General features: G+C 44.4%; 1 protein-coding gene across 1 annotated transcript in view; it reads left to right on the plus strand.

The window, feature by feature from the left end:
* The window catches only part of adamtsl5 (ADAMTS like 5), a 74,843-nt gene that overhangs the window by 43,242 nt on the left and 10,179 nt on the right, over positions 1–21,422 (plus strand). The window contains exons 7-10 of the mRNA XM_055921810.1: positions 7,579–7,699; positions 14,838–14,924; positions 16,677–16,840; positions 18,817–19,015. Coding sequence (XP_055777785.1) covers positions 7,579–7,699; positions 14,838–14,924; positions 16,677–16,840; positions 18,817–19,015 — 571 coding nt within the window. The remainder of the gene's footprint in view (positions 1–7,578; positions 7,700–14,837; positions 14,925–16,676; positions 16,841–18,816; positions 19,016–21,422) is intronic.

Genomic DNA, 21,422 nt, shown 5'->3' on the forward strand with positions numbered 1-21,422 from the left:
ACCAGACAGGATCTGCCAGAGCCGCCAACCAGACAGGATCTGCCAGAGCCGCCAGCGAGCCATGAGCAGCCAGAGCCGTCAGAGAGCCATGAGCAGCCAGAGCCGTCAGAGAGCCATGAGCTGCCAGAGCCGTCAGAGAGCCATGAGCAGCCAGAGCCGTCAGAGAGCCATGAGCAGCCAGAGCCGTCAGAGAGCCATGAGCAGCCAGAGCCGTCAGAGAGCCATGAGCGTCGAGAGCCGTCAGCCTGCCATGAGCGTCGAGAGCCGTCAGCCTGCCATGAGCGTCGAGAGCCGTCAGCCTGCCATGAGCGTCGAGAGCCGTCAGCCTGCATAGACCTGCCAGAGTCCTTCAGCCAGGATCTGCCAGAGTTTATCAGCCGGGACCTGCCCCTTGTCCCGGTGTTGCCCCTTGTCCCGGTGCTGCCCCTTGTCCCGGTGCTGCCCCTTGTCCCGGTACTGCCCCTTGTCCCGGTACTGCCCCTTGTCCCGGTGCTGCCCCTTGTCCCGGTGCTGCCCCTTGTCCCGGTGCTGGTCTTTATCCCGGTGCTGGTCTTTATCCTGGTGCTGCCCCTTGTCCCGGTGCTGCCCCTTGTCCCGGTGCTGCCCCTTGTCCCGGTGCTGCCCCTTCTCCTGGTGCTGGCCGTTTATTTAGGGGATGTGAGTTTTAGGGTGGTCATTAGAAGGGGTAGACAGAAGAGGGGAGTGACTATGGTGGTGTGGGGACAGCGTCCAGAGCCGGAGCCACCACTGTGGTCAACTGCCCACCCAGACCCTCCCCTGGACTTTGTGCTGGTGCGCCCGGCGTTCGCACCTTGAGGGGGGGGGGTTCTGTAACAGTCCTGACCTGTTTTATTTTGTTTTTTATGTGTTTATGGTCAGGGCATGTGTTTTGGGTGGGCAGTCTATGTTATCTGTTTCTATGTTGGTTTTGGGTTACCTGGTATGGCTCTTGATTAGAGGCAGGTGGTTTGCGTTTTCCTCTAATTAAGAGTCATATTTAGGTAGGGCGTTCTCACTGTTTGTTTGTGGGTGATTGTCTTCCGTGTTTGTGTTATGTTTGCACCATACGGAACTGTATACGGTTTGTTTCGGTTTGTTTCGTGCGTTTATGTAGTCTGTTCCTGTGTCAGCGTGCTTCGTGTATATGTAAGTTCGTTTGTTCAGGTCTGTCTACATCGTTTTGTTATTTTGTATCATTTCAAGTGTAGTTCGTTTTTCGTCTTGTTTAATAAATATGTATTCAAACTTCGCTGCACCTTGGTTCCCTCAATACTCCTCCTTTTCCGAAGAGGGAGAGGAGGAGGATCTCCGTTACAGTGGAAGGAGAGTGAAACATGCTTCAACAGAGACAGTGTGGAAGGAGAGTGGAACATGCTTCAACAGAGACAGTGTGGAACATGCTTCAACAAGAGACAATGTGGAAGGAGAGTGGAACATGCTTCAACAGAGACAGTGTGGAAGGAGAGTGAAACATGCTTCAACAGAGACAGTTTGGAACATGCTTCAACAAGAGACAATGTGGAAGGAGAGTGGAACATGCTTCAACAGAGACAGTGTGGAAGGAGAGTGGAACATGCTTCAACAGAGACAGTGTGGAAGGAGAGTGGAACATGCTTCAACAGAGACAGTGTGGAAGGAGAGTGGAACATGCTTCAACAGAGACAGTGTGGAAGGAGAGTGGAACATGCTTCAACAGAGATAGTGTGGAAGGAGAGTGAAACATGCTTCAACAGAGACAGTGTGGAACATGCTTCAACAGAGACAGTGTGGAAGGAGAGTGAAACATGCTTCAACAGAGACAGTGTGGAACATGCTTCAACAAGAGACAATGTGGAAGGAGAGTGGAACATTCTTCAACAGAGACAGTGTGGAAGGAGAGTGGAACATGCTTCAACAGAGACAGTGTGGAAGGAGAGTGGAACATGCTTCAACAGAGACAGTGTGGAAGGAGAGTGGAACATGCTTCAACAGAGATAGTGTGGAAGGAGAGTGAAACATGCTTCAACAGAGACAGTGTGGAACATGCTTCAACAGAGACAGTGTGGAAGGAGAGTGGAACATGCTTCAACAGGGACATTGTGGAACATGCTTCAACAGAGACAGTGTGGAAGGAGAGTGAAACATGCTTCAACAGGGACATTGTGGAACATGCTTCAACAGAGACAGTGTGGAAGGAGAGTGGAACATGCTTCAACAAGAGACAGTGTGGAAGGAGAGTGGAACATGCTTCAACAGAGACAGTGTGGAAGGAGAGTGGAACATGCTTCAACAGAGACAGTGTGGAACATGCTTCAACAGAGACAGTGTGGAAGGAGAGTGAAACATGCTTCAACAGAGACAGTGTGGAACATGCTTCAACAAGAGACAATGTGGAAGGAGAGTGGAACATTCTTCAACAGAGACAGTGTGGAAGGAGAGTGGAACATGCTTCAACAGAGACAGTGTGGAAGGAGAGTGGAACATGCTTCAACAGAGACAGTGTGGAAGGAGAGTGGAACATGCTTCAACAGAGATAGTGTGGAAGGAGAGTGAAACATGCTTCAACAGAGACAGTGTGGAACATGCTTCAACAGAGACAGTGTGGAAGGAGAGTGGAACATGCTTCAACAGGGACATTGTGGAACATGCTTCAACAGAGACAGTGTGGAAGGAGAGTGAAACATGCTTCAACAGGGACATTGTGGAACATGCTTCAACAGAGACAGTGTGGAAGGAGAGTGGAACATGCTTCAACAAGAGACAGTGTGGAAGGAGAGTGGAACATGCTTCAACAGAGACAGTGTGGAAGGAGAGTGGAACATGCTTCAACAGAAACAGTGTGGAACATGCTTCAACAGAGACAGTGTGGAAGGAGAGTGGAACATGCTTCAACAGAGACAGTGTGGAAGGAGAGTGGAACATGCTTCAACAGAGACAGTGTGGAAGGAGAGTGGAACATGCTTCAATAGAGACAGTGTGGAAGGAGAGTGGAACATGCTTCAACAGAGACAGTGTGGAACATGCTTCAACAAGAGACAATGTGGAAGGAGAGTGGAACATGCTTCAACAGAGACAGTGTGGAAGGAGAGTGGAACATGCTTCAACAGAGACAGTGTGGAAGGAGAGTGGAACATGCTTCAACAGAGACAGTGTGGAAGGAGAGTGGAACATGCTTCAACAGAGACAGTGTGGAAGGAGAGTGGAACATGCTTCAACAGAGACAGTGTGGAAGGAGAGTGGAACATGCTTCAACAGAGACAGTGTGGAAGGAGAGTGGAACATGCTTCAACAGAGACAGTGTGGAAGGAGAGTGAAACATGCTTCAACAGAGACAGTGTGGAACATGCTTCAACAAGAGACAATGTGGAAGGAGAGTGGAACATGCTTCAACAGAGACAGTGTGGTAGGAGAGTGGAACATGCTTCAACAGAGACAGTGTGGAAGGAGAGTGGAACATGCTTCAACAGAGACAGTGTGGAAGGAGAGTGGAACATGCTTCAACAGAGACAATGTGGAAGGAGAGTGGAACATGCTTCAACAGAGACAGTGTGGAAGGAGAGTGGAACATGCTTCAACAGAGACAGTGTGGAACATGCTTCAACAAGAGACAGTGTGGAAGGAGAGTGGAACATGCTTCAACAGAGACAGTGTGGAAGGATAGTGGAACATGCTTCAACAGAGACAGTGTGGAAGGAGAGTGAAACATGCTTCAACAGAGAGTGTGGAAGGAGAGTGGAACATGCTTCAACAGAGACAGTGTGTAACATGCTTCAACAAGAGACAATGTGGAAGGAGAATGGAACATGCTTCAACAGAGACAGTGTGGAAGGAGAGTGAAACATGCTTCAACAGAGACAGTGTGGAACATGCTTCAACAAGAGACAATGTGGAAGGAGAGTGGAACATGCTTCAACAGAGACAGTGTGGAAGGAGAGTGGAACATGCTTCAACAGAGACAGTGTGGAAGGAGAGTGGAACATGCTTCAACAGAGACAATGTGGAAGGAGAGTGGAACATGCTTCAACAGAGACAGTGTGGAAGGAGAGTGGAACATGCTTCAACAGAGACAATGTGGAAGGAGAGTGGAACATGCTTCAACAGAGACAGTGTGGAAGGAGAGTGGAACATGCTTCAACAGAGACAGTGTGGAAGGAGAGTGGAACATGCTTCAACAGAGACAGTGTGGAAGGAGAGTGGAACATGCTTCAACAGCGACAGTGTGGAACATGCTTCAACAAGAGACAGTGTGGAAGGAGAGTGGAACATGCTTCAACAGAGACAGTGTGGAAGGATAGTGGAACATGCTTCAACAGAGACAGTGTGGAAGGAGAGTGAAACATGCTTCAACAGAGACAGTGTGGAAGGAGAATGGAACATGCTTCAACAGAGACAGTGTGGAAGGAGAGTGGAACATGCTTCAACAGAGACAGTGTGGAACATGCTTCAACAGAGACAGTGTGGAAGGAGAGTGGAACATGCTTCAACAGAGACAGTGTGGAACATGCTTCAATAGAGACAGTGTGGAACATGCTTCAACAGAGACAGTGTGGAACATGCTTCAACAGAGACAGTGTGGAACATGCTTCAACAGAGACGGTGTGGAACATGCTTCAATAGAGACGGTGTGGAACATGCTTCAACAGAGACAGTGTGGAAGGAGAGTGGAACATGCTTCAACAGAGACAGTGTGGAACATGCTTCAGAGACGGTGTGGAACATGCTTCAACAGAGACGGTGTGGAACTTGCTTCAACAGAGACAGTGTGGAAGGAGAGTGAAACATGCTTCAACAGAGACAGTGTGGAACATGCTTCAACAAGAGACAATGTGGAAGGAGAGTGGAACATGCTTCAACAGAGACAGTGTGGTAGGAGAGTGGAACATGCTTCAACAGAGACAGTGTGGAAGGAGAGTGGAACATGCTTCAACAGAGACAGTGTGGAAGGAGAGTGGAACATGCTTCAACAGAGACAATGTGGAAGGAGAGTGGAACATGCTTCAACAGAGACAGTGTGGAAGGAGAGTGGAACATGCTTCAACAGAGACAGTGTGGAACATGCTTCAACAAGAGACAGTGTGGAAGGAGAGTGGAACATGCTTCAACAGAGACAGTGTGGAAGGATAGTGGAACATGCTTCAACAGAGACAGTGTGGAAGGAGAGTGAAACATGCTTCAACAGAGAGTGTGGAAGGAGAGTGGAACATGCTTCAACAGAGACAGTGTGGAACATGCTTCAACAAGAGACAATGTGGAAGGAGAGTGGAACATGCTTCAACAGAGACAGTGTGGAAGGAGAGTGAAACATGCTTCAACAGAGACAGTGTGGAACATGCTTCAACAAGAGACAATGTGGAAGGAGAGTGGAACATGCTTCAACAGAGACAATGTGGAAGGAGAGTGGAACATGCTTCAACAGAGACAGTGTGGAAGGAGAGTGGAACATGCTTCAACAGAGACAATGTGGAAGGAGAGTGGAACATGCTTCAACAGAGACAGTGTGGAAGGAGAGTGGAACATGCTTCAACAGAGACAGTGTGGAAGGAGAGTGGAACATGCTTCAACAGAGACAATGTGGAAGGAGAGTGGAACATGCTTCAACAGAGACAGTGTGGAAGGAGAGTGGAACATGCTTCAACAGAGACAGTGTGGAACATGCTTCAACAAGAGACAGTGTGGAAGGAGAGTGGAACATGCTTCAACAGAGACAGTGTGGAAGGATAGTGGAACATGCTTCAACAGAGACAGTGTGGAAGGAGAGTGAAACATGCTTCAACAGAGACAGTGTGGAAGGAGAATGGAACATGCTTCAACAGAGACAGTGTGGAAGGAGAGTGGAACATGCTTCAACAGAGACAGTGTGGAAGGAGAGTGGAACATGCTTCAACAGAGACAGTGTGGAACATGCTTCAACAGAGACAGTGTGGAACATGCTTCAACAGAGACAGTGTGGAACATGCTTCAACAGAGACAGTGTGGAACATGCTTCAACAGAGACGGTGTGGAACATGCTTCAATAGAGACGGTGTGGAACATGCTTCAACAGAGACAGTGTGGAAGGAGAGTGGAACATGCTTCAACAGAGACAGTGTGGAACATGCTTCAGAGACGGTGTGGAACATGCTTCAACAGAGACGGTGTGGAACTTGCTTCAACAGAGACAGTTTGGAACTTGCTTCAACAGAGACGGTGTGGAACTTGCTTCAACAGAGACAGTGTGGAACTTGCTTCAACAGAGACAGTGTGGAAGGAGAGTGGAACATGCTTCAACAGAGACAGTGTGGAACATGCTTCAGAGACGGTTTGGAACATGCTTCAACAGAGACGGTGTGGAACTTGCTTCAACAGAGACAGTGTGGAACTTGCTTCAACAGAGACAGTGGGGATGTTCACCATTGAGCAACATCTAACTACATGGACATAGTTAATTAGTACTGTGCCCCTTGTCCTTTTATGTAGTGGAAAAAGACATCCACATCTTCAACTTACCTCCATCACTAGGTCACCATCTTCTAAGAAATGTTGGTCTGGTACTATCTACATGCACTACTTCCTGTTCAGAATTATTCTGAAGCCTTCTGAGGTCTGTGGTATTTTAGAAATCCTGCACCCCTCAACTAGAATTGCTTTACGATTACTGCAATTATGCCGTAGGGGGAAGGGCTCCCTGTTTACATGACACACCCCTGACTTATTATGGGACCTTTGACCTGCCAATCATCACCCCTGAACTTTAGGCCTGGACTGATATATTGGGGGTCAGCCTGCCCAAGCCGGGGTCAGAGGTCAGTCCCACTTTTACAGAGAAAGGAGAAAACAACTTGACTTTTCCATAGGCTCTTTCTGCCAAAGGATTACCGACTCCGAACTCCCTGACGTGGTGTGAATGTGTCATGATGAAAAACCAGTCATAAAGCTGTTTGTCTGAGGCATAGTAAAAGAGCCTGTCCAGTCTAATCAGGTACCCGGAGTGATCGTCCCTTAAAGGTAGACTCAGCGATATGATATAAATGCAGAAAGTAAACAGCAGAGTGGGTCGAGGCACAAATTCTCAGCCATTTTGGTTCCCGTGGCTCCCACGTTGTAAAAGTGTAAAGAGAACCCATGCACATACGCAGATGCTGTGTGTGACTGTGTGAGAGTGAAGTCTTGCATCTCGCTCATCTCAATATCTGCGGTGCTGCTTGTGGCATTTCACTGAGTCTACAAGTCCATCAGCAGTTGGTGCTGCTCTGTTTTTCAGGTGGTATCTCGGGGTGCTGTATTTGGTTTTCAGGTGGTATCTCGGGGTGCTGTATTTGGTTTTCAGGTGGTATCTCAGGGTGCTGTATTTGGTTTTCAGGTGGTATCTCGGGGTGCTGTATTTGGTTTTCAGGTGGTATCTCGGGGTGCTGTATTTGGTTTTCAGGTGGTATCTCGGTGTGCTGTATTTGGTTTTCAGCCTTGATTTTTTTTGTTGCTTTGTCTGTTATGTGTGTCTGGTTTTATGTTCATTGTGTCTGTGTTGTCTTTTTCTGTGTTGTCTGAACGTTGCCTGTAAGTTATATGAACGTTGCCTGTGTGTTGTCTGAACGTTGCCTATGTGTTTTCTGTGTTGTGCAGACACCGGGCTGTGACCTGATCCTGGGCTCGGACCAGCAGGAGGATGCCTGTATGGTGTGTGGAGGACAGAACTCCACCTGTCTACACCACAGGAGTGTGTACCAGAATGCACAGGGAGCAGGTACACATGCGCACACACACACACAACCCCGAAGCATAGACAGAGCAAACAAAATGTCAAAGGCTGACACACTGAATGTACAAAACATTACAAACTTCCTAATATTTGGTTGCACCCCCCTTTGCCCTCAGAACAGCCTCAATCTGTCGGGCATGGACTCTACAAGGTGTTGAAAGCGTTCCACAGGGATGCTGGCCCATGTAGACTGCAATGCTTCCCATGGTTGTGTCAAGTTGAGTGGATGTCCTTTGGGTGGTGGACCATTGATTCACACAGGAAACTGTTGAGCGTGAAAAACCCAGTAGCGGTGCAGTTCTTGACTCAAACCGGTGCGCCTGGCACCTACTACCATACCCCGTTCAAAGACACTTCAATCTTTTGTCTTGACCATTCATCCTCTGAATGGCAGACATACACTATCAATGTCTGAATGGTCTCAATGCTTAAAACCCCTTCTTTGATCTGTCTCCTCCCCTTCATGTACCCTGATTGAAGTGGATTTAACAGGTGACATCAATAAGGGATCATAGAATTCACTTGTATGTCATGGAAAGAGCAGGTGTTTCTAATGTTTTGTACACTCAGTGTATATGTTTAGTCAAAGCTGGATTCATGAAGTTTCGATAAGGGAACACTAATGGTACTTGCTGCACTCTAACAGAATGTACATAAATGCACTCTCTGTGTGTGTGTGTGTGTGTGTGTGTGTGTGTGTGTGTGTGTGTGTGTGTGTTTGTTCTGAGGGTCAAAACAGAGGCCCCCTCTAAGCTCTGGCCCTCCGCCACGGAATTCTCAACCTAAGTGATTCCTGCAGGACAGTGACCGAGTGTTCAAGCAGCAGAGAAAGGCACACACACACACGGACACACACGTGCACTCTGTCTCTATCAAAGGCAGACACAGGCACCCAAAACAAGAATACACAAGAATAAATCCCCCCTCCCCTCCACACAGACACACGGCCAACACCTCTGGCGTGTGATTTGGCACTGCGCACCATTCTGAAACAGAATCCTCTCTTGAGCTGGCGCCGCGTGTGGGCACAGTGACTGAAGAGAGACGGTACTGCTTCATGATGGTTCTGCTTGAGGAGACAACATGGAGATAAAGGAGGCTTTGTTTGAGTGCTTGGGCAGCCTAGGAGGACTTGCCGGGTTTTCTCTCCTCCTGCAGCTGTGTGTCCCAATGAGGCATAACAGATTTGATGCCGCTGGGCGTAATCATTGCTTCCCACAGGGTCAAAAGCCAAGGGCCCAGAGAACTCATCACGGTCAAGCTATACATACATTTATATTCTAGTCATTTAGCAGACGCTCTTATCCAGAGTGACTCACAGTAGTGACTTCATACATTTGTCTTACCTTTTCTAACTCTATAAGATCTTCTTAAGGGCAGGCACGTCTGGTGTGCAGGTGTTTGTTCCAGCCCAGTACTAACTCACCAGATTCAAATAATCATCAGTCAGGCTACATCAGTCAGGCTATAACTCTGTAATGTTAACCGGAGGTGGAACAGAACCCTAACTCAAGGTTGATAACTCAAAACATACAGCTGAACTCTACAGGATAGGCACCTTTGTGGCCAAATTGTGTGAAGATCTTTGTTCCTAGCACTAACACAAAAATACATCTAGATCAGTTTCATAACTCTACAGCCCTGTGCAGATCTACCAAATACATCTAGATCAGTTTCATAACTCTACAGCCCTGTGCAGATCTACCAAATACATCTAGATCAGTTTCATAACTCTACAGCCCTGTGCAGATCTACCAAATACATCTAGATCAGTTTCATAACTCTACATCCCTGTGCAGATCTACCAAATATATCTAGATCAGTTTCATAACTCTACAGCCCTGTGCAGATCTACCAAATACATCTAGATCAGTTTCATAACTCTACAGCCCTGTGCAGATCTACCAAATACATCTAGATCAGTTTCATAACTCTACATCCCTGTGCAGATCTACCAAATATATCTAGATCAGTTTCATAACTCTACAGCCCTGTGCAGATCTACCAAATACATCTAGATCAGTTTCATAACTCTACATCCCTGTGCAGATCTACCAAATACATCTAGATCAGTTTCATAACTCTACAGCCCTGTGCAGATCTACCAAGTACATCTAGATCAGTTTCATAACTCTACATCCCTGTGCAGATCTACCAAATATATCTAGATCAGTTTCATAACTCTACATCCCTGTGCAGATCTACCAAATATATCTAGATCAGTTTCATAACTCTACAGCCCTGTGCAGATCTACCAAATATATCTAGATCAGTTTCATAACTCTACAGCCCTGTGCAGATCTACCAAATATATCTAGATCAGTTTCATAACTCTACAGCCCTGTGCAGATCTACCAAATACATCTAGATCAGTTTCATAACTCTACAGCCCTGTGCAGATCTACCAAATACATCTAGATCAGTTTCATAACTCTACATCCCTGTGGTGTAGAGCTGACGTTAGGAGAGACGAGACAAAACTAGACAGTTTAATCATTTTGTGTTGTAGAACAGCTGATTTACTCCAGCTCTTCACACAACATGGCAAAATCTTTGCGATCCGACGGAATTCATTCATTTTCAATGGAGACCGTCTGAACCATAGAGATAGATAGAGGACTGGATGGATATAACCAGTCCGCACCACTGCATTGCATCTGCTGCAGTAGGCGGTGGTGTTTTGATAAAAGTTTGCATGAGTTGGATTTGTCCTACTTTTGCTTTGATTTTGGACATGCTACAACCACCAAAATTTGAATTAAAAGCTATTTCATGGCATTTTTTACAGTACAGTACCTACTAACTCGAAACAAGTACAGCCACACAGTGATGGTAGCTTGCATAGAAAACGTTTTTGGTTTTTAGATGTTGCTAGATGTTTGTTTGAACGAGGAAGTCCTGAACACAGCTGAACTTATTAAGGGTAGTCTGGGATCTGCAGGCCTTTGTTCTAGCCCGGCACTGACACACGAGATTCATAAAAAAAACTCTAACTCAGGTTCATAACTAAGTCTATTGCTGAACCATAGAGATAGATAGAGGACTCTACATGGATATAACCCGTTTTAGCATGGACATTGCAATTGAGGGCTTCCACCATTGTAAACTAGCCAATGATTAGAGCATTGTCTTCAAATTGGCTAGCCTATGGTTAGGAAAGGGCTTTAAAGCAGCAATCTACAGTAAAAACAATAACAAAGCGTTCTTCCTGCCCCTGGTTCAGTAAACAGCTGAGGGATGGGGCTGCAGAAATGAACCACTCTCAAATTCATAGATAAAGCTATGGATGCAAGGACTGACCATCCATGATATCAACATTATAGTTTTAACCAAGTTTTGAGGCCATATGGTGTTTTAACATTTTCTTTGTTTACAAACGTTGGAGTAAAACAAGCTTATATGTTGTGTTCTGATAGGGTAGGACGGATGAAGTAAGTTCATGAGGCATTTATAAGTTCAGTGGGTACATTTAATTTATAAGTCAAAAAAAATAAATGTAGCAACTGCTGATTGCCCCTTTAAGATATACCACCGCAATCTAGAGACCAAAATAAATTAATTTCACACAATATTCGGTTCAGGACTCAGGGCTACAGGTGGCGGTAAATCACCATATTAGCTTTCTTCAAACACAAAATAATAAGAAAATGGACCAGTTTAAAATAGCACTATAACTCTTAATTCACACACAGCTTTAATGTCAGAGACCTAAAATTGTCAAAACAAGAGCAACGGAATCTCAGTCCCATAGAAAAAATACGATGAATAGGGTAGTCTTGCTGCTCGCTTTTGACACACCAGCAGCAGGGGGACCACAGAGATGTTGACTGCTTTCGACCAACTAGTGAAATATCACTCTCTAAATGAATGGTTCATGCTTTTGGCTCGATGGTGAAATATCCCTCTTTGGTTTGAAATGTTAACCATTAATAAACTGTCTGTAAATCATGATATAATCCTAATTTAGTTATCATTAATGAGTAAATTAATATGTATGTATTAACTATTTTCTATGAGAATATATAAACTCCACAAAAAAGGACCCTGTCTTTCAAAGATAATTTGTAAAAATCCAAATAACTTCACAGATCTTCATTGTAAAGGGTTTAAACGCTGTTTCCCAAGCTTGTTTAATTAACCATAAACAATTAATGAACATGCACCTGTGGAACTGTCTTATGGCTGCAATCCCGTTAACGGGATGATATGAAAACAGCCAGTGAAAGTGCAGGGCGCCAAATTCAAACAACAGAAATATCATAATTAAAAAAACATACATGTATCTTATAACATTTTAAAGGTAATCTTGTTGTTAATCCCACCAAAGTGTCCGATTTCAAATAGGCTTTTCAGTGAAAGCACCACAAATGATTATGTTAGGTCACCGCAAAATCACAGACAAACACAGTCATTTTTCCAGCCAAAGACAGGAGTCATAAAAAGCAGAAATAGAGATAAAATTAATCACTAACCTTTGATGATCTTCATCAGATGACACTCATAGGACTTCATGTTACACAATACATATATGTTTTGTTCGATAAAGCTCATATTTATATCCAAAAACCTCAGTTTACATTGGCGCCATGTTCAGAAATGCCTCCAAAATATCCGGAGAAATTGCAGAGAGCCACGTCAAATAACATAAATACTCATCATAAACTTTGATGAAAGATACATGTTTTACATAGAATTAAAGATACACTTGTTCTTAATGCAACCGCTGTGTCAGATTTCAAAAAGCTTTACGGCAAAAGCACAATATTCAATAATCTGAGAACAGAGTTCAGCCACAAAAGGAAGCCATACAACCAAATTGTGCAGTCAACAAAACTCATAATAAGCATTATAAATCTTCACTTACCTTTGCTGATCTTCGTCGGAATGTACTCCCAGGACTCCCACTTCGACAAGAAATGTTCGTTTTGTTCGGTAATGTCCATCATTTATGTCCAAATAGCTATTTTGTTAACGTGTTTGGTAAACAAATCCAAAGTCAGGAAGCGCGTTCACTAAAAGCAGACGAAATGTCAAAAAGTTCCGTAACAGTCAGTAGAAACATGTCAAACGATGTATTGAACCAATCTTTAGAATGTTTTTAACATAAATCTTCAATAAAGTTCCAACCGGAGAATTACATTGACTTCAGTCATGTGAACGCGCATGGTCAGAGCATGGCCAGGTCATGGTAGACCTGACTATTTCTGTCTCCTTCGGCCCCACTTCACAGTAAAGGCATCAGACAAGGTTCTACAGACTGTTGACATCTAGTGGAAGCCGTAGGAAGTGCAAACTCGTCCATATCCCACTGTGTGTTCAATAGGGGCTGTGTTGAAAATCGACCAACCTCAGAATTCCCATTTCCTGTTTGGATTTTTTCTCAGGTTTTTGCCATATGAGTTCTGTTATACTCACAGACATCATTCAAACAGTTTTAGAAACTTCAGAGTGTTTTCTATCCAATATGAATAATAATATGCATATATTAGTAACTGGGACTGAGGAGCAGGCAGTTTACTATGGGCACGTCTGTGCACCTTTCATCCAAGCTACTCAATACTGCCCCTGCAGCCATAAGAAGCTTTAGACACTAACAGCTTACGGACGGTAGGCAATTAAGGTCACAGTTATGACAACTTAGGACACTAAAAAGGCCTTTCTAATGACTAAAACACCAAAAGAAAGATGCCCAGGGTCCCTTCTTATTTGCATGAACGTGCCTTAGGCATGCTGCAAGGAGGCATGAGGGCTGCAGATGTGGCCAGGGCAATAAATTGCAATGTCTGTACTGTGAGATGCCTAAGACAGGGAGACAGGACGGACAACTGATCGTCCTCGCAGTGGCAGACCACGTGTAACAACACCTTCACAGGATCGGTACATCTGAATATCACACCTGCAGCACAGGTACAGGATAGCAACAACAACTGCCCGAATTACACCAGGAACGCACAATCCCTCCATCAGTGCTCAGACTGTCCGCAATAAGCTGAGAGAGGCTGGACTGAGGGCTTGTAGGCCTGTTGGAAGGCAGGTCCTCACCAGACATCACCGTCAACAACGTCGCCTATGGGCACAAACCCACCGTCACTGGACCAGACAGAACTGGCAAAAAGTGCTTTTTACTGATGAGTCACGGTTTTGTCTCACCAGGGGTGATGATCGGATTCGTGTTTATCGTCGAAGGAATGAGTGTTACACCAAGGCCTGTACTCTGGAGCGGGATCGATTTGGAGGTGGAGGGTCCGTCATGGTCTGGGGCGGTGTGTCACAGCATCGGACTGAGCTTGTTGTCATTGCAGGCAATCTCCATGCTGTGCGTTACAGGGAAGACCTCCTCCCTCATGTGGTACCCTTCCTTCAGGCTCATCCTGACATGACCCTCCAGCATGACAATGCCACCAGCCATACTGCTCGTTCTGTGCGGGATTTCCTTCAAGAGAGGAATGTCAGTGTTCTGCCATGGCCAGCGAAGAGCCCGGATCTCAATCCCATTGAGCACGTCTGGGACCTGTTGGATCAGTGGGTGAGGGCTAGGGCCATTCCCCCAGAAATGTCCGGGAACTTGCAGGTGCCTTGGTGGAAGAGTGGGGTAACATCTCACAGCAAGAACTGCAAATCTGGTGCAGACCATGAGGAGGAGATGCATTGCAGTACTTAATGCAGCTGGTGGCCACACCAGATACTGACTGTTACTTTTGATTTTGATCCCCCTTTTGTTCAAGGACACATTATTCAATTTCTGTTAGTCACATGTCTGTGGAACTTGTTCAGTTTATGTCTCAGTTTTGAATCATGTTATGTTCATACAAATATTTACACATGTTAAGTTTGTGGAAAATTAAAGCAGTTGACAGTGAGAGGACCTTTTTTCTGAGTTTATGTATTTACTTTAATAAAGTTTCACAAGTGTTACCCAAAAGAATATACAGTATATATTCACATATATAATATATATTTTAACAGATATATATATATATATTGCAAATACCACATAGTGCACCACATATTGTGTTTATCTACATCATTAACGTTACCCAGTCTCTAAATGAATGGTTTATACTTGTCTCCCACTGGTGTAATATCTGTCTTAATGAATGTCTCTGTACTCTGTTGGTTATAGCGGGTCCGTTTGGGTACAATGAGGTGACCATGATCCCAGCTGGAGCTACTCACATCCGTGTCACCGATAACAGCAGAAACTATCTGGGTAAGAGATGGCTCAGCTTGACAGACGCACGCGCACACATGTACGCGCACACACTGGGAATGAGCTGTCACACAAGGACAGCATCAATGTTCTGTATATCATTAACTATATACAGTACACATACAGATAGCCTCTCAGACGTGCTGGTTTGACAGAGAATTTGCTTTGAGACCTTTTTATCATCTTCTGTATGTCTGCTATGAGTTTCAACCCTCGCAGCCATGGCTATAGAACTCTACCACTTCCCTGACACTTTAAGTAGCCATAATTCTGCTCTCCTCTGATTCCTGTTAGCTTACTGTTACTTCCTGGCACCAGCGACAGATACAGCTCTCTGGTTGATACCCAGCTGCACTCTGGCTGGGCTCTCCAGTCAACACAACACCCAAGGCTATCCATCTATTCTCACCCACATTTACAAGACCATAATAACGTGAATCCTGAAATGGATAATGCAGGGATCCTGAAATGGAACACTCGTAAAGGTTTAATTTGGCCATGGGGCAGGGTGGGGGAACTGGGTGCGGGAAAAGGGTGGGGGGATCTGGCCTTCTGGCAGGCAAGTGGATGTACTTGGTTAGTTCTGATTTGGTTGGAAATTCCCCCCCCAAAATAAATGTACTTCCAAGAGATGGTTTCCCTATTTGTCTGTTCCTGCAACTTGTCACTGTTAGGCCAAACAATGCAATGATGTAGTAATGCTACTCTGTTTGGCAAGGCAACTTTCTTACTTTGCTGAATTAAGAAATGTTAAATTGTATGGTTGAGGTTAATTCCATTTCAATTTCGTAAAGTGGTACCATGGTCCCGTGTAGCTCACTTGGCAGAGCATGGCTCTTGCAACGCCAGGGTTGTGGGTTTGATTCCCACGCAGGACCAGTACAAAAAAATGTATGCACTAAGTCACTTTGGATAAAAGAGTCTGCTAAATGACTTAAATGTAAGTAGAAATTCCAACTCAGGACCTTCTGAGTGGCGCAGCGGTCGAAGGAACTGCATCGCAGTACTTGAGGCGTCACTTCAGACCCGGGTTCAATCCCAGGCTGTGTCACAACCGGCCGTGACCGGGAGTCCCATAGGGCGGCACACAATTGGCCCAGTGTTGCCCGGGTTAGGGGAGGGTTTGGCCGGGGGGGCTTTACTTGTCTCATCTAGCGACTCATTGTTGTGGCTGGCCGGGCACCTGCAGGCTGACTTCGGTCGTCAGTTCTACGGTGTTTCCTCCGACACATTGGTGCTGCTGGCTTCCAGGTTAAGTGGGTGGGTGTTAAGAAGCGCTGTTTGGCGGGTCATGTTTCCTCCGACACATTGGTGCTGCTGGCTTCCGGGTTAAGTGGGCGGGTGTTAAGAAGCGCTGTTTGGCGGGTCATGTTTCCTCCGACACATTGGTGCTCCTGGCTTCCGGGTTAAGTGGGCGGGTGTTAAGAAGCGCTGTTTGGCGGGTCATGTTTCAGAGGATGCATTACTAGACTTTCACCTCTACCGAGCCTGTTGGAAAGTTGCAGCAATGAGACAAGATCGTAATTGGATATGACTAAATTGGGGAGAAAAAATCCACCTCAAATTTCCCTCATTCCTCAATTGCGATTTCTGAATTGACTGAAAAGGAATTGACCCCAACCGTAGCATAATTCAATCAAACACTCTATACATATTATCATCACGAAGCCAATTTCAGTCACACTTCACCAATCAGCATTGAAGACCAGACACATTCCCTACCTTCATTCAATCCTTCTCTTCTCCCTCCAGCGCTCCAGAACGGGCGTTCCCAGTTTGTCATTAATGGGAACTGGAAGATCAGTGTTCCTGGGGAGTACAGCGTGGCGGGAACCAAGCTCCTGTACAAGCGCTCTGTGGACACCTGGGAAAGCTTTGAGGTCCCTGGACCCACTATGGAGGACCTGCACGTCATGGTCAGTCTGGTCAAAGTTATGAGGGACAGGAGCCGCAATGCAATAACTATACTGAACAAAAATATCATCGCAACATGCAACAATTTCATTGATTTTTACTGAATAACAGTTCATATGAGGAAATCAGTCAATTGAAATCGATTCATTAGGCCCTAATCTATGGATTTCACATGACGGGGAGTACAGGAAAAATGGGCCTCACAATAGGCCTCAGGATCTTAAGGTATTTTTATGCATTCAAATTGCATTGATAAAATGCTATTGTGTTCAATGTATCTTATGCCTGTCCATACCTTAACCCCACCGCCACCATGGGGCAGTCTGTTCACATCAGCCAACTGCTCACCCACACAACGACATATATGTGATCTGTGGTTGGGAGGCCGGTTGGACGTACTACCAAATTCTCTAAAATGACGTTGGAGGCAGCTTATGGTAGAGAAATTAACATTACATTCTCTGGCAACAGCTCTGGTGGGTATTCGTGCAGTCAACATGCCAATTGCACACGCCTTCAAAACTTGAGACATTTGTGGCATTGTGTTGTGTGACAGAACTGCACATTTTAGAGTGGCCTTTTATTGTCCCCAGCACAAGGTGCACTTGTGTAATGACCATGCTGTTTAATCATCTTCTTGATATGCCACACCTGTCAGGTGGATGGATTATCTTGACAAAGGAAAAATGCTCTCTAACAGGGATGTAAACAAATTTGTGCACAACATTTTTGAGAAATAAGCTTTTTGTGTGCATGGAACATTTCTGAGATGTTTTATTTCAGCTCATGTAACATGGGACCAACACTTTACATGTTGTGTTTACTGTATATTTTTGTTCAGTGTATATAGAGACCGCAAACTAACCTCACTAATTAAGGTACACAATGATAGCTGTTTTAGTATACTTGTTCAACCCCCTAGTTTTGTCGCACCTAGACTACTGTTCAGTAGTGTGGTCAGGTGCCACAGAGGGTCTTATGAAAAGTACAATTGGCTCATAACAAGGCAGCACGTCTGGCCATTAAAAGTACATGGGGAGCTGACGTTAATGATATGCATGTCAATCTCTCATGGCTCAAAGTGGAAGAGAGATTGACTTCATCACTACTTGTTTTTGTAAGAAGTGTTTACAAGCTGAATGTACCCAGCACACAGATCGGACACCCATGCATACCCCACAAGACATACCACCAGAGGTCTCTTCACAGTCCCCAAGTCCAGAACAGACTATGGGAGGTGCACAGTACTACATAGAGCAATGACTACATGGAACTCTATTGCACATCGGGTAACTGATGCAAAAATGTAGAATCAGATTTTTAAAAACAGCTAAAAATACACCTTATGGAACAATGCAGACTGTGAAGAGACACCCACACAGGTACAGACACATGCATATGCACACACGCTAGTACACTCTCTCTACACACACGTACATTGTAATATTGTGGTATTATACATTTTGTATTGTAGATATTTAGTGGTGTAATACTGTTATATGATAAACTGTTTTATGTGTAATGTAAGTGCCTTAATGTGTTTGGACCACAGGAAGAGTAGCTGCTACCTTGGCAGCAGCTAATGGGGATCCCTAATATTTACAAATACAAAACGCCAATTTAGCAGAACTATTCAGTCTCCTCTCCTATATGTAACTGACGTATATTTTCTTAACGTGTTGTCTTCCATTTGTTATATTTTTTCAGTATATTGTTGGTATTGACAGTTCTAAACTGGGTGGTTCGCGCCCTGAATACTGATTGGCTGACAGCCGTGGTATATCAGAACGTATACCACGGGTATGACAAAACATTTATTTTTATTGTTCTAATTACATTGGTAACCAGTTTATAATAGCAATAAGGCACCTCTGGGGTTTGTGTTATATGACCAATATTGCTTAAAATATACCAGGTATTATAAAACAATATATATTAAAATATATATCCGTTGTACACTGTGTGGTTGTGTCTGCAGGTGTTGGTGACAGACAGGAACCCGGGGATAGAATACGAGTATTGGCTCCCTCCAGACCGCTATGCTCTGTTCCATGGCAGGAGGAGTCAGCTACGCCAGCCTCACCACACTGCTAGCTACGTCCCCTGGGATCACCCCACCACTGCTACTACCACTACTACTACTAGGCCTCCCCCTGTCACCACAAGACCCTACTGGGGTAAGACCGCTGACCATTGTTAAAGGGGTAGTTCGACCAAATTAAAATAACATTTTGTTTCCTTACCTTGTAAGAAGTCTAAGGACAAAATGCAATCCAGGTTTTGGGTTTGTTTACCTAGGCACTGTCACCAACCGCTAACTTAGCTAGCTAGCATTTTCTAAGCAAAAGCCAATGGACGTCAATGTACCCATTATTAACATGTGTTAAATTTCATGTCCAAAATGTCCATTTAATGTGATGTATGCATTCACATGGGAAAACCTGCCCCTGGTTTCATTCATCCTCTGTTTGTGTGACTGAAGTTTAATACATGATGAATGGATGGATACGGAAGATGGATGGATGGATGGATAGATACAGAAGATGGATGGATGGATGGGTGGATAGATACGGAAGATGGATGGATAGATACGATGGATGGATGAATACGGAAGATGTATACATATGGATGAATACGGAAGATGGATGAATACGGAAGATGGATGAATACGGAAGATGGATGAATACGGAAGATGGATGAGTACGGAAGATGGATGGATATGGAAGATGGATGGATGGATATGGAAGATGGATGGATGGATACGGAAGATGGATGGATGGATACGGAAGATGGATGGATGGATACGGAAGATGGATAGATGGATACGGAAGATTGATAGATGGGGCTGATGGATAGACATGGAAGATGGATAGATAGATGGATCTAAACATTATTGCAAGGGGTAAAAATAATCTGCACATTACGACAAGCTATACGATGTAAAATTAATAAATAAATAAATGTTTATTTGAATGTTTTTAATCTTTTCAGATCTCACTGCCTCCAGTACATCAGAGGTACTGCCAGATCTCAAAATATTAAAATAGTTTTTTTTAACATTTCATTTTTTTTAATGAATATTACTAACAACAACAAAGGTAACACATTTTGGCCAAAGGATCTGTGGTATAAGTTTAGAAGGTGTAATACAGGGGTGTCAAAGTCAAATGGACGGAGGGCCAAATAAAAAATTTAGCTACAAGCCGAGGGCCGGACTGTTCGAATGTTCATTGAAAATTTTTTAAATGACGCATATAGTCTAGTAAACCTAATTGAACCTACTGAAAACCTAACAAATATATTCCAATATGATCAGATAAATAAAGCAATATTTTCTTATGGCTCTGTCAGTAATCTTTAATTTTCAACAGACACAAAAGACAAATTTCCTTTATATAAAAATCCCCATAACATGAACATTAAATGAAAGAAACCGGTATTCAAGGCACCATCAGTAGCCTATATTTTCTATTTTAGCAAAAGTGGGCTAAATTTACTTCAAAGAAAAAAACAATAATAGCAATTTTCTATCATCCACTCAACTGAAATATTTTTAAAATATAATTGGATTGAAATACAATAAAATAAAGTGCAAAAATCTATTAATCAAAAACAACACTTTGTTTAAGGAGAAGTAACATGCAGTGAAAACAAATATTAAACTTTAACTTTTAAACTTGAACTGAGTAAAAACTCTAAATATGTGATTGCACAGTAATGTTCACTTGTTTGAGGTTGAGGGTGATACTTGGTGGTGTCCCATCTTTTCCACAAGTTCATCAATGTTCGGGGTAAGGCTCTGAGCTGAGGAAATCCTCAGAATTGAGTGGAGGTGTTCAGCAGTAAGTCGACTTCTGTGTGATGTTTTGTTCAGGTTCATCAAAGAAAACAGTTGTTCACACAGGTATGTGCTGCCAAACATAGACAACGTTTGAGCAGCCTGGATGCGCAGCTGGGGCATTGTGTCGGGGAGGAAACGGGCGAACTCCGCAGCACCCACTGCCGCATATTTTGCCCTCAGTGCATCATTGCATTGGAGGTCAATCAACTCCATTTGGAGGTTTGGTGGTGAGCTTTCCACGTCAACAGCAAATGGGTTACCGAGCAGTTCCAACCTGCTTTTTTGTGCTTCAAAGTCAGCAAATCGGCGTCGAAAGTCAGCGGCAAGCATACCTATTTTATCAGCCAACTGTGCGCTCGGGAACGCACTGGTAGAGAGCTTCTCTTTCATGGTCTGGCAGCTGGGAAAGTGGCTCAAATTTTCTTTCCGCATCTGCGTCTCCCACAGAGTCAGTTTGGTTTTAAATGCCTTCACTGTACTGTACATATCAGAGATGACATGATCCCGACCCTGCAGCTGCAAGTTCATTGCATTCAGATGACTCGTAATGTCACACAGAAAAGCCATTTCACACAGAAACATTTCGTCTCGGAGTTGTGTTGTGTCTTTCCCTTTGCTGTCCAAGAACAGACAAATCTCCTCACGAAGCTCGAAACATCTTTGAAGCACCTTTCCCTGGCTTAGCCATCGCACCTCTGTGTGATAAGGCAAATCACCATGCTCCGTTTCTAACTCCGTCAGAA

The sequence above is a fragment of the Salvelinus fontinalis genome, chromosome 4 (genome assembly GCF_029448725.1).
Source record: "Salvelinus fontinalis isolate EN_2023a chromosome 4, ASM2944872v1, whole genome shotgun sequence".
Lineage (NCBI taxonomy): Eukaryota > Metazoa > Chordata > Actinopteri > Salmoniformes > Salmonidae > Salvelinus > Salvelinus fontinalis.